Raw genomic sequence first — 12,880 nt, forward strand, 5'->3', positions numbered from 1 at the left:
ATAGCTCCGGGTGTTTCTCGCACCACAGAGCATGCAGCCGTGCCATGTAACCCCGTTCACGGGCCACACTCGCATCGTAGCATTCTAGCAAGTCGTGATTCATTCGCTCCATCCACCCAAAAGTCGCGAAATCCCGCCGATCCATCGCATTGAATCCATTTTCATTGGCTCCCCAAGCTCTAGATTGGTCGGCATTGTTGGCCGACCCATTGTCGGGAGCCCTGCGCGTTCTGTTGTTTTGAACCGCACTTACTACAACTATGTTTGCTGTTGTCATTGTTGTTCCCACGAAAAGCTAGGGAAAGGGGTTCGTCCATCCTTGTAGATCCCGGCATGCAAGGATAAGGCTGCGTACTCTGAGAGATCGCCCGGTATCCCAGAGTCACCGTTCTAGACACCTCACCCAGGTGCCATTCAGCTTTCGGCACGGTTTGACACCTGCGCTTAGGGGTTAATTCCTTCGGGACCACCCCTGGACAATTGTCCACGACTGCCTATTTATTTTTGTAACCATATTCAGCAGAAACCCTTGGTACAGGGACCCTCTACCCGCAACCCGAGGACGCGTTCGGTGGCTTTGTCATAGGCTCTTCGGTTTGATTCTAGAGGAATCAAAACCGAACCGAATTTTCCAGATTAGCACCCGCTCCCGGCGAAATCCTGCGGTTGTCCTTATGACAAATTTATATATATATATATTAATTAAATGTTCTTTTTTTTAAAATAAAATCTAAAATTAGATAGATTAATGTGACTGAAGTGACATTTTCCTTTAGAAACAAAGTGAATATAGTGACTGTTTTTTTAAATTACTAAAAAGTAATTTAATTAACGGTGATTTTATTTCAAACAAATCGCTTAATTTTATTTTTGAATTTTTTATTTTTTATTCGTGCTTCTAATTTAAAATGGTTTAGATTTGTGGGTTCAAGATTGCACTTTTCAATTTTTAAGATATATAATTAAAGTGTTTTCACTCTTAACGTTGATTGCCAAAAAGATGACCATGATTGATAGTAAGATATTCGAGAACTACAAAATTTTCAAACTGCCTAAAATATATTTTTTTTATTACGGGTAAATCAAGAGAGTACGAAAATTTAAACTGAAAGATCAAGGTATGTATTTGTGATGGATTCATATAAATTTGACACGTCGCTAAAAGCATGACAGGTCATGCGACTATGGTGAAACAAAAGAAAAAAATTTTTAATCTTTAAAAAAATTATGTACAGAATAGATAACAATATTTCAAAATATAAAAAAAAAATACATTCACGATTTATTTGGTTTTGACTTTATAGTTTTAAGACATCCACTTAATATTTCATAGTAGACTAACTTAGATTACAGCGTTACCACACATTTTGTAGAAAATATAATGCAAGAATAATGATAATTATTGGCAGTTATTTGGAATCAACGTTGATAAATCTATTTTTAATTATACTAAAATCCTCATAAGTATAAATGAATTTTAAATATTTGAAAAATGGTATCTCTACAAAATGATTCAGGATAAAAGCCATCTTGTCAAATATTTAAGAAGATATTGCAAAAAGAATGCGAATTTAAATGCTTTTTTAAAAATACAATTTAATCTTCATAAACATTTTACAAAGTGGTTACAAAAATGTTAGAAAAATTCGAAGACATCTCACATTCAGAAAGATATAAATAAAAATCAAATGAACATATATTTTTAATAAAAAAGCAGAAAAAAAATATTTCTAACATTTTTATTTCAATTGTAAGTATGTTACACCATTCGAGCCCAAATTTTCACAATAATAATAGTGATAAGTTGATGTGTTTTTTTAGAAATTTACCAGTTATTTGCATTTTAGTTATTTGCAATGACTTTTTAGAGAATTGAGAAAATAGCTTTCAAAAGTTTGGGACAAATTAAAAAAGAAAGTCATCTTTAAATTGGTCGAGAGAAAAAAAATGTGGTGGGAAAAAACCGAGAACTTGGAATTTCCTGATCACTAGACACCATCATAAATACAAACTCTTAATTTTGAAAACATAAATAAAGAGATACTTACCACTTGATGGGAAGATCCCTATTCGTTTGTAGAATATAATAATCGTTCTTTCCCATAACTTGAGCAAGACCAAAGTCGCTAATTTTCACAGTATTTTCATCAGCAACAAGGATATTCCTCGTCGCCAAGTCTCTATGGACAATACTCTTACGGCCGAGATAATCCATTCCTGTGGCAATGTCTAATGCAAAGCTTAACAGTTTTCTGTGGTCTAGAACCTCGCGATTAATTGCAAGGTAACTTTGCAAGGATCCGTGTTTGAGAAACTCCATTACAAGACAGACATCTGGTTCGGAAATCACGCCTAGAATTTCCACCACATTTGGATGCTTCAAAGTCTAAAAGAGCAATTAAATATGGATTTCAGTTTAAAAAATTTAAAAGTTTGCATCATTAAATGTTATTGAAAATTGGCAGAGATCACAGTCCTCCTTTTTTTATTAATCACCTTTTTTCCTTTTAAATTTGAAAAATTCCCGAAAATACCTAAAATGCAGTATTTTGAGCCAGTTTTTAAATAAAATTAATGTAAATGGTTATATTTAATTTAAATTAAAAAGATTCAAAATTCTAATATTTCAATTTTAAAAAATTCCATTTTCATTAAAATAGATGCATTTTTTTACTATATATTTGAATTTCCAGCCAAAAAAAAAACGAATGTACAACAAATTAGTTAAATTTTCAAGTAAAAGAGATGAATTTTCTACAAAACAGTTGCATTTTCAACCCGAAATTATAAATTTTCTACAAAAAATGATGAATTCTAAAGAAAAAAAAACCTTTAATTGACATTAAAATAAAAAAAGACTTAAATTTTATTTTAAAAAACAGCTAATTGCAGAGAAAACTCCTTTTTACCAAAATAGTTGATTTTTCAACGAAACCATTGAATTTGCAAGCCAAAAAGACGAATTTTCCAGTTAATTTTTTAACTTGATCATATGAATTCTCAACAAAAAAGTTCATTTTCAACCAAATAATATAATTTTTTCTAATTTTTAACTGTGTAATAAAATTGCTAATAAAAAAAAAGTCTTCTCTGTAGATAACCTTATTATATTTACGATACGTAACTGTGACTTGTACACGGGTTATTGTATTTTAATTATTCGCACCCTCGTTAAGCGACACCTATTTGAAATCTCCGAATATGAACTGGGACGAGACAAAGAGAAGCAGTTTGTACTCGACCATCAATGAATAAACATTTTTTGAAAACGCCACTCGAGTTCAGTTGATTCCGCTCGCCTGCCCCTTTGTAGATGCTACATCTCAAATAAAATTTCTACAAACAGATATGAATTTTAAAAAAAGGCTATTTTTCAAGAAAATAGTTGACTAGCAAAAAAGACGAATTTTCTACAAAATATTTTAAATTTTGACCTGAAATGATGAATTATTAACAAAAAAAGTTAATTTTCAGTCAAATGTTTTACTGTACACAGTAGTTGAACTTTTAAAATATTTCCAACATTAAGGATTTTAATTTCAAATTAAAAACAGTTGAACTCTTCTAAAAATAGACGAATTTTCCAGAAAATAGTTCCATCCTTAACTAAAACATTAATTTGCAATTAAAAAGTTGCATTCTTAACAAAAAATATCAAATTTCTACCAAAAGAGACCAATTTTAAACAAAATACGCTCATTTTCAACAAAACGGATGAATTTTCAACTAATATAATTAATCGTTAGCTCAAAAAATTAATTTTTAACAAAATAGTTGAACTTTTAACCGAATTGTTAAATTATCAACGAAAAAATATTTTCCAGATCAAAAAGAAAAAACTGTAAACCAAATTGTTGAATTTTCACACAAAAAGTACGAGTTTTCTACTAAAAAGTTGAATTTTCAACCTAGTTTTAAACAAAAATGGTCGAATTTTCAACAAAATAATAAGATTTTCAACAAAAAATGTACTAGTAGTCTTTTCAATCAAAAATAGTTGGATTTTCTTAATGGGGTTTTTAAAAATAATTCAGTTCGCATTTAAGTGGAAAATAAATTGGAGATTCGATTGATTTTTAATACCTTTAAAAAATATAATAAAATACGAAAAATGTCGTCACAGAGAAAAATATTTGGGTTTTGGTTGTAGAAACAAAAAATTTTTATTTGAAAATAATATCCAAAAAAATAGCGTATATTAGGTCCCTCTGATAAAGTATAATTAATTTAGAATTTATTCTTCTGTGGCATTTATTTTAGCAGACTGCGTACTTTCAAAAATATTATCTTTTCATAATTTTGTTATTTTCGTGAACAATAATTTTTTTAATTTCTGTTTTTTACACTCTATTTTTTTAAACTGGCATTAAAAAATGTTTTTAACATTATAGAGCTTTCAACTTATAAAAATATATCAAAAAGAAATCTAAAGGTTTAAGAAAAATATTTTTTAAAAATGCAGGGCTATGTACTAAAAGAATACGTTAAGACAACAATTTATTAAAACAAAGAATAAAAATCTATCTACTGATAAAAATAAATTCAAAAATTAGCATTTTTCAATCTTTGTTTTTTTTACTTTCTATCAATATTTATAAAATATTTCTAATATCAAATAAAATCTCCCTTTTTCGGAAAAAATTTCCTTTTTATCTCAAATTTAACTGCTGAACCGCTGTGATTCCTCAATTGATTAAACAATAAAAGTAATACTTTTATATTGAAACTATTAATTGATTCAAAAACCAATCGAGATGTGAAAAAATTGAACATACCTTCATAATGGATATTTCTCTCTCGAAGTCACGCAAGTCCGCCTCAACAGCTCGCATTTTCAGTTTCTTAACTGCCACCCGTTGCGGTTCCGAATCCTTGCAATTTTCTCTTTCAAGAGTTCCCAGGTAGACCTCTCCGTAGAATCCTTGGCCTATTCTTCCTTGTAGGATTACATTACAATCCGTCGCCAACTCGAAAATTCCTTGCATTTGACCAAGAAATCCGTTTTCTGCGGAGAAATCGTGGAGACTGGAGGCATCACCCACTCCAGATTCTGTCATATAATAATTGAGATATTCACCAAAATCACTCATGTCTGGGAATTGCACATCGAAAAATCCTGCACCGCCTAAAAAAAAATCGGGTAAGAATATTCAACTCGTGATTTAAATTTTCAATTTGTATGTAGAAGTGTTTTTTAGCACAACTACTACTTCTACCATATCACAGGGTGGCCAACCACCCGGGAGAATCGGGAGAAAGCCGGGAGATAAATATTAAACCAAGAGATTTACCATATTTCATCATTCATGCGTTTTCCCAGTTTTGAAGGTTTCCGATAAGAAAGCATATAATTTTCAAATTGTTTAGAATAATTTTACTTCAGAGCTTTAAAGAAATCACATTTTTTAGTAACAAAGTCTATCCTGTCGTTTTGGATGTCACTTGATAAATGATGTATTACTTATTGATAATATATGCATCATTTTTTAAATTTCTATCATTTTAATTAAAAACGACAGCTTTGAATGCGCTATTCTAAAACGGTTTAATCTTTGAGACCTTGAAACGAAAGCTTTTTATTAAATTAATTTTTATATTAATTGTGGGAAATTTCGAATTTTAAATTAAACAAAATTGTAGTTTGAAATTAAAATATTCAAAATGTCAGCACAATTCAGCTATTGAATATTTCAAAATTCAATATTAAAAGACTTCATAGTCAGTTTCGAATTTAACCATTTTAAATGTAAATATGAAGCAATTTCAAATTGAAAAGCTTAAAATCAATCATAATTCTAAAGGAAGCTTTGTAGTCAAAAAATTGAGTTGAAAATAAAAAAGAGAATAATTAAACTATCTGAAATTAATATATCAAGAATTGAACAATTTCAGTAATTTCAAATGGTTACAATTTTAGGTTTTTATTTTGCAATTAAAATTGAATTGATAGAATTTTGGCAATCATAATTAGGATTTAAAAAATTAATAATTTTCAAGCCCTTACACTTCTTTTGTAGTTACAAATTAAGTTCACATTCGCTAAATTTTCAACTTTTCAGAGTAGATATTTTCTTCTTTAAAATTACTATTTATTTTTTAAGTTTTTTTAAAATTCAAAAGTTTTTAATTTTTAATACTTTTGAATATAAATAATACAATTTCAGTTCCTTTGAATTTTAAAATCATTTTAAAATCATTTTAAAATCATTCAATTTATTGATTCCTCAATATTCAAAATAACACTCTTTAATTTTGAACGCCTCGGCTTAGAAATTAAACAGTTCAACTCCTTTTTCTAATTAAGTTGTTCAAAATCGTTCTATATATTTTTTAACAATTTAAAACGCTTTCAATTCAAAATTACTAATTATTCTTTATAGTTTTATATTTAAAAAAATAATATTTAGAAATTGGTTCAAAATGATTTTTTAAATTGTTTATATGATTCACAGTCAATATATTTCTTGAAAAAAGGTTTTTTTGTTGCTTATCGACGATTGGAGAATTAATCATGGATGTGAAAAAAGTGTGAGTTTCACAAATATTTATTGGGAGAACCGGGAGACAACAATTTAAAAATTTTGCAATTTATATCAAGAAATTTTTTTTGAAGACTTCTCATATCATTTGTTGTCAATCCGTTCACTCGATTAGCTCATTTTTAACAATCATTGAATAATAATACATTTTTATCGAAGCTTTTTGCCTCATATTTTACCTAGAAAGCTAGGACAACATATTTTTATACGTATTTTAAAAATATAGGATATTCTCATTGATTAAAAATGCCATTCAATCATATTTTATGTTAGAAAATCGATTTTTTCACTTGTATTAAGCAACAAATTTTCGACATATAGTATATTGTAAGATTTTTTTACATCTTTAATAGTTTTTAAAATTGTATGTATTGAGTGTAAAAAATTAAAACCCATAGATTACATAAATGGTCAAATTTTAAAAACTGTTCATAAGTACTTTATAAGCACTGCTGAAAAATGTAATATTTATTAAAACTTGAATTAATAAGCATCATATAAGTTCGGTGAACCTAGCCACCGTTTCCAATTTGAATTGATATTGAAGGATCCAATCCAGATTAAATTCAATAACCAATAAATAATAAAAACTTAGTTGACTAAGTAATTTGGAAAAAAATATTCATAAGAAAGCATATTAACAAGCTTTTTTTATAAAGTACCCCACAAAAATTTATAAATAAATTTTAAAAACAATTTCAGAAATACTGACATTCAGGTGGTTTATATTATACCAACAATCTGTCATGCTCAGAAATTTAAAATAATAATGTTGCTTATACATTCGATTCCGCCAAGTTTTATCATATCTGAACTGGCAATTTAAACATTATTAAACAAATTTATATCGGTTAATTTACAAAAAAAGATTCTTACTATATTTTTCTTAAGAATATTCTTTATACCAAATTACTTGGCCAACATGGATTTCAAAAATTCATGTAGTTGTACTAATTGGCAAGTTTTTTTCATGACAGATGTTTTTGATGGGATTTTAACCCCTTGAAAAAGTATTTGTTTCATTGAAAAGGCATTATGTAATAGTATCGTTTTATTTTTTATTCGAAGACAATAATTTAAAAGTTCATTATCTGGAAAGTTACTTCAATTTGATGATTTAATTTAAAACGCTTCAAACTGAAAAGTACACCACTATTAAGTCTTTCCATTTTACTTTATACAATTTTAAACGATTTAAATTTGGAACTCCACGATTTTGGACGTTCAAAATTAAAATTATTAAACTATTATCGCGTTTTTTTAAAGCTGTACTGTATAATTTTGAATAAATTAACATAGGAACCTGATATTTTTTAATATTTCAAACTAAAAAGTTTATAATTTATAACAATTCGAAATTACCTAAATCTCTGAATTATTAATTATTAAATTTCAATTTTAAAATGTTTATATATAAAGATTTTCAATTTAAAATTTTTAAGTCAAGAGCTTTTATTCATAATTTGCACAATAATATTTTAGAATACTATGATTAAAAAAATTATTAGAGTAAAAAAATTCCCGATACATTTTATCTATAACACATCCACAGCGGCCGCTTCAATAATGGAAAAAAAAATCCTGGTCATTTTCCAGTTTTTTCCCGTTTCGCAACAAATATTTATGGTCATTGAGATTAAAAAATTAAAACTCTTATAGCTGAAACTTATTTATTTGAAGTAATCCAAACTGAACTTCAAATTAAAACACAAATGGAAGCTTTTAACACTTTTGAAATTAGATGTTACCAAATTTTTATATAAAGTCGTTTTAAATTGATAATTGCACAAATGTTATTTATACACTATTATAAAAAAATAAATAAAAATGTAACGTCCAAAGTTTTAATTGATTCTCTGAGATTTTAACGATTCAAGGATATTTCAAACAATACAATTTTTAATATTTCATTTATAATTTCGAATTATAATTGAACAGCCAAACATTTCTAATTATTAAAAACTTGTTGTTTTTTTAATTAAAAAACTTCAAATTGAATGGATTAAAATGGAATAGTTTAGACTGCCACAACGTTTGAATTGAAACATTACAAGTTTTAACGTTAAGATCTATACATTTTTTTATTTTGAACAAATTCAGAATTGTTTTGTCAAATCAATTATTGCTCAATTTTTAATACTCGAACTACAGTTCAATTTTAAAGATCATTAATTAATTTATATTTATAGTTGATCAAATAAAAAAGTTTTTTATCCACAAATTTCGACTTGAAATGCTTTTCGTTTTTAATTGATTAGCAAGGAGATTATCACAGTTAGGATTTTTTAAATATCATAAATTTCCCATCTGAGAGTCCATTGGATGACTATTGAATTGCCAAAATGTTACAAATGTTGAGACACTAATTAATTCCTAAGGTAATATTATGTAACGATAATCATTTTTGCACTTATTTTTAATACAAAATTAGTTTTTTTCTTGCATTTTCACAGTTGAAAATTGAATAAAACTAAGTTGTTGACTTGAATGTTCAACAGTTGAAAATTAAAAAAAAGAGCAATTTTGTATTAAAAACAAGTGCTTAAAATGTTATATTTACCTAATATTACATGCGAATTTAATAAATAAACATTTTAATATACAAAATTTGTTGTTGAAAACGTCGATTTTTTCGTAAACGGATTGCCGTTGGCAAATAATGTTTTGGCAAATTAATACTCTTCCAATGGACTGTCAGTGGGGTATTTATGAGATTTAAAAGAAATCACAATTCTGATCATATCCTTCTAAGACCTAAGTCTTCAAAACTGCATTTTAAAATTCTTTTAATTGAAAATGTGTGGTTGAAAATCAAGACCTGAAATGCAAAAATTATTAAGTAAAAAAATGTAGAATCAAGTATTGTAAACTGAATAATTGAATAATTCAAGAAGTTAACAATTGAATTTAACATTTCAAAAAAGTTCAAATGGAACTTATTTTTAATTGCATTATATTATATGATTGGCTCGATTTTTCTTCTCAAAACTTGTAAAATTTACGGTAAAAAAAAATGTACTCTCATTTTCTGGTTTTTCCCGGTCTTAAAAAATTCCCAGGTTTCCTTTTTACAACAAATAATTTAATAACCCTTTGTTACAGATGAAAAAAATGAGCCACTTCATATTTTATTGGTCAACAATTTTTAAAGAAAGCAGAACCATAAATAAACTAATTCTTAATTTTGTGCGGACATAAGTCGTCTTTGAAATCCTTAAAATCTTTTGAAATCTTTGCGAATTCTTTGAAATCTCTTGAAGTACTTAAAGTCTTTGTGAAATCTTTTGGAACTTTCTAAATTTTCGTAAAATATTTGAAATCTCTGAAATCTTTGCTAAAATTTTTTGTGATCTTTTGAAATTTTTATGAAATCTTTGAAATCTTTGTGAAATCTTTTGTATTCATTTGAAATTATTAAAATGTAGACAACTTTTTGAAATCTTTGACATCCTTCCAATCTTGATGAAATTTTCGAAATCTTTGAGAAAAGTTTGTGAAATCTTTGTCAAATGTTTTGAAATATTTGTGAGATTTTGGTTTCTTGAATCATTTTTATTCGTTGCAATCAATTAATTATTTAAAATCTTAATGAAATCTGTTAAAGTCTTCTAAAATATTTTAAAATCTTTCAAATATGGTGTACTGGAACCCTCTTTCAAATCTTTTAAATCCTTTCAATCTTTTGATATCTTTGAAATCTGCTGTTTTTTAATCTGGTGTACACTAAAAAACCGAGTGTTAAGTTGAATATCACAAAAAAGTTTATACTTTAAAATTCTATATAAGCGGAGACAAAATAAAAAACTTAAACAATTATTCACAATTTTAAAATCTGTTCGTATCAATCCATAAAATAATTGATAAAGTCTACAGAAAATGAGTACAAAACTTCTTGCTTATTCTGTAATAAGTACAAATAAATTATGACTTGACAAATAAAAAACTTGTCAGTAGCAATATTTCTTGTAGACTAAATGTTTTCTAACTATATACCAAAAGATTGAAATTACTTTTCAAATTTAAATAAAATAACAGTTTTAAAGGGGAGAAATATGTAATTCAAGGTTCTCGTGAAAAATTCAAGGAGATTTTCCAAGTTTTCACGAATATGAAAAAAAATCAAGGAGAATTTCAGATTTTCAAGCGTTTCAAGGTCGCTAGACGCCCTCCTAGAGAATACTCACTTTCATCAGTGTCATCCCAGTGCAAACTCGTTCGATCCGTGTAGAGACTACTGGCTCGTGATTCACAATCCGAAGAATCAATTTCAGTCAATTCAGATAGTTCGTCATCAGTCTGATTCGAATTTTTAAACAATTTCGGAAGAGCAGTAGCATAAACATGAGTTCTCCTTGAACTATAAACTGACAAGTGAATATGGCGAAGATCTCGGACTATCGCTTGTGCCCTTTTTCTCGAATCTTTGTCTTCTTCCCAACACTCGACCATTAATTTGTAAATTTCGGCTGAACAATTCTTAGGAATCGGTAATCGCTTTCCACTCGCGTAAAACTGTAATCAAATATTTTATTTAAATTTTTCAATAGATTTTCAGCAATTAAAACAGTTTCAGATGCAGACTTCAAATTCTCTGTGGAATAAAATATAGGGAACAAAGGGTGACAAAATCAGTATATATTCATGAGATTTCAAAACAACTCAAGTTAAATCCAAAAGAATTCAAATGAATTGGAAGAAATTTTCTGATAAAAAATTCCATCGATTTCAGTAAAATTGAAATAAATTTAGAGGAATTTAAGGCAAAGAGAAGAATTCGATAAAATTCATAAAAATTCAAATTAATTGAAAACAATTTAAAAATAGGAAAAAACTTAATTGAATTCTATAAATTTAAAATGAACTTAGAAAAATTCAAAAGATTTTGACGAAATACCTAAGAATTCAAGGTGAGGTTAAAAGACTTCAAGATCAATTGATGAAGAAATTTAATTTTTTTTCTAAATCCAATGAATTAAGTAGAATTGAGTAAATATAGTTAAGTTCAACTAGAGTAAAAAAATTCAAAAGAATTCTACAGAATTAAAAATAATTAAGTGTAAATTAATAAGAATTCTTTGAAACCCTACTAATTTCTATCCAAATTACAAAAGAATTTAAAAGAATTGGAATTTGTTTTTAAATAAAAAAGCCATTTATTTCAGTAAAATTTGAATGAAGTGGAGGAATTTAAGAAAAAGAAAAGAATTCGATGAAATTCATAAAAAAGCAAACTAAATTTTTTTAAACCAAGTGAATTCAGAAGAATTAAAAAATATTATAAAATGAATTGAATTCAGTAAGTTTGATAAGAGTTAAAAAAATTAAAAGGGCATTCAAAAGAATTTTATAAGATTCCTACGAATTTAAGGTGAGTTTTAAAGACTTCAATATAAATTAAACACAAGCTTTTAAAAAATCCATTGAATTGAGTGAAATTAGAAGAGTTCAAAATAGTTTTAAAGAATTCAGGATAAATTAATATAAATTCAGGGGGAATTCTAGATGAACTGCAAGAATATTGGAAAATCTCTTCGAATCTTTGAAACCCTACGTAATCAATAACTTTTTGTAAATAAATTCTTTGAAATTTATTCAAATTCTTTAAAATGACTAAAACCCTTCGAATTCCATTGAAATTTTTGAAATCTCCTTATAATGTCTTGCAATCTTTTTAAATAGCCTAAAATATATTAAATCATTTGAAATCGCATTAAATTACTGATATCAGTAAAACATTTCTTTATAATCTTTTCAAATAACATAATATATTTCGAATCTCTCAGAATCTTTTGGAATCCCTTGAAATTTTGTAAAGCTCCTCAAAATTCCCAGTAATTAAAAAAAAAACCTAAAATATTTCAGATCATTTAATAATTTTATCAACTGATCGTCGGAACCAATAAATAAAAACTTGGAAAAATTAAAAAAATGAATTAAGTAAAATTGAGTAAATTTAGAATAATTCAAGTGAACCAAAAAATTCAAAAGTATTTAAAAGAATTCATATATATATATATAAAATATACCCTATAAATATAAAATACTAAAGTATTATAAAATCCCGTCAAGTTCTATGATGATATTTTCCAAAATCCTGGAAATGTATTAAAATACAGTGAGAGCTTTAAGGCAGTATTCTACTTTGAAGTGATCAAAAAGAATAACTATTTTTGTGAATTTTTGCTGACATTATTATTAATAATATTGATGTAGGGTTTATTAGGCTTAATAAATGCACTCTTAAAATACGAGGGTGGATTGATAAGTTTCCGGCCTGACCAAGAGATGGCGCCACTAGGCCTACCTTGAGGTGGCGTTCTATAGTACCATCCTTAGATAGC

The 12,880-nt window shown here is 27.1% G+C and overlaps 1 protein-coding gene across 2 annotated transcripts in view; it reads right to left on the bottom strand.

Annotated features, from left to right (window-relative positions):
- Nucleotides 1-12,880, bottom strand: part of LOC117175880 (tyrosine-protein kinase hopscotch) — a 44,474-nt gene that overhangs the window by 10,335 nt on the left and 21,259 nt on the right. For both annotated transcript variants that reach the window (XM_033365703.1, XM_033365704.1), the window contains exons 10-12: nucleotides 10,724-11,051; nucleotides 4,776-5,125; nucleotides 2,049-2,386 (exon numbers count right to left, since the gene is read on the bottom strand). In XM_033365703.1, coding sequence (XP_033221594.1) covers nucleotides 2,049-2,386; nucleotides 4,776-5,125; nucleotides 10,724-11,051 — 1,016 coding nt within the window. The remainder of the gene's footprint in view (nucleotides 1-2,048; nucleotides 2,387-4,775; nucleotides 5,126-10,723; nucleotides 11,052-12,880) is intronic.

This window comes from Belonocnema kinseyi, chromosome 7 (assembly GCF_010883055.1).
Source record: "Belonocnema kinseyi isolate 2016_QV_RU_SX_M_011 chromosome 7, B_treatae_v1, whole genome shotgun sequence".
NCBI classification, from domain to species: Eukaryota; Metazoa; Arthropoda; class Insecta; order Hymenoptera; family Cynipidae; genus Belonocnema; species Belonocnema kinseyi.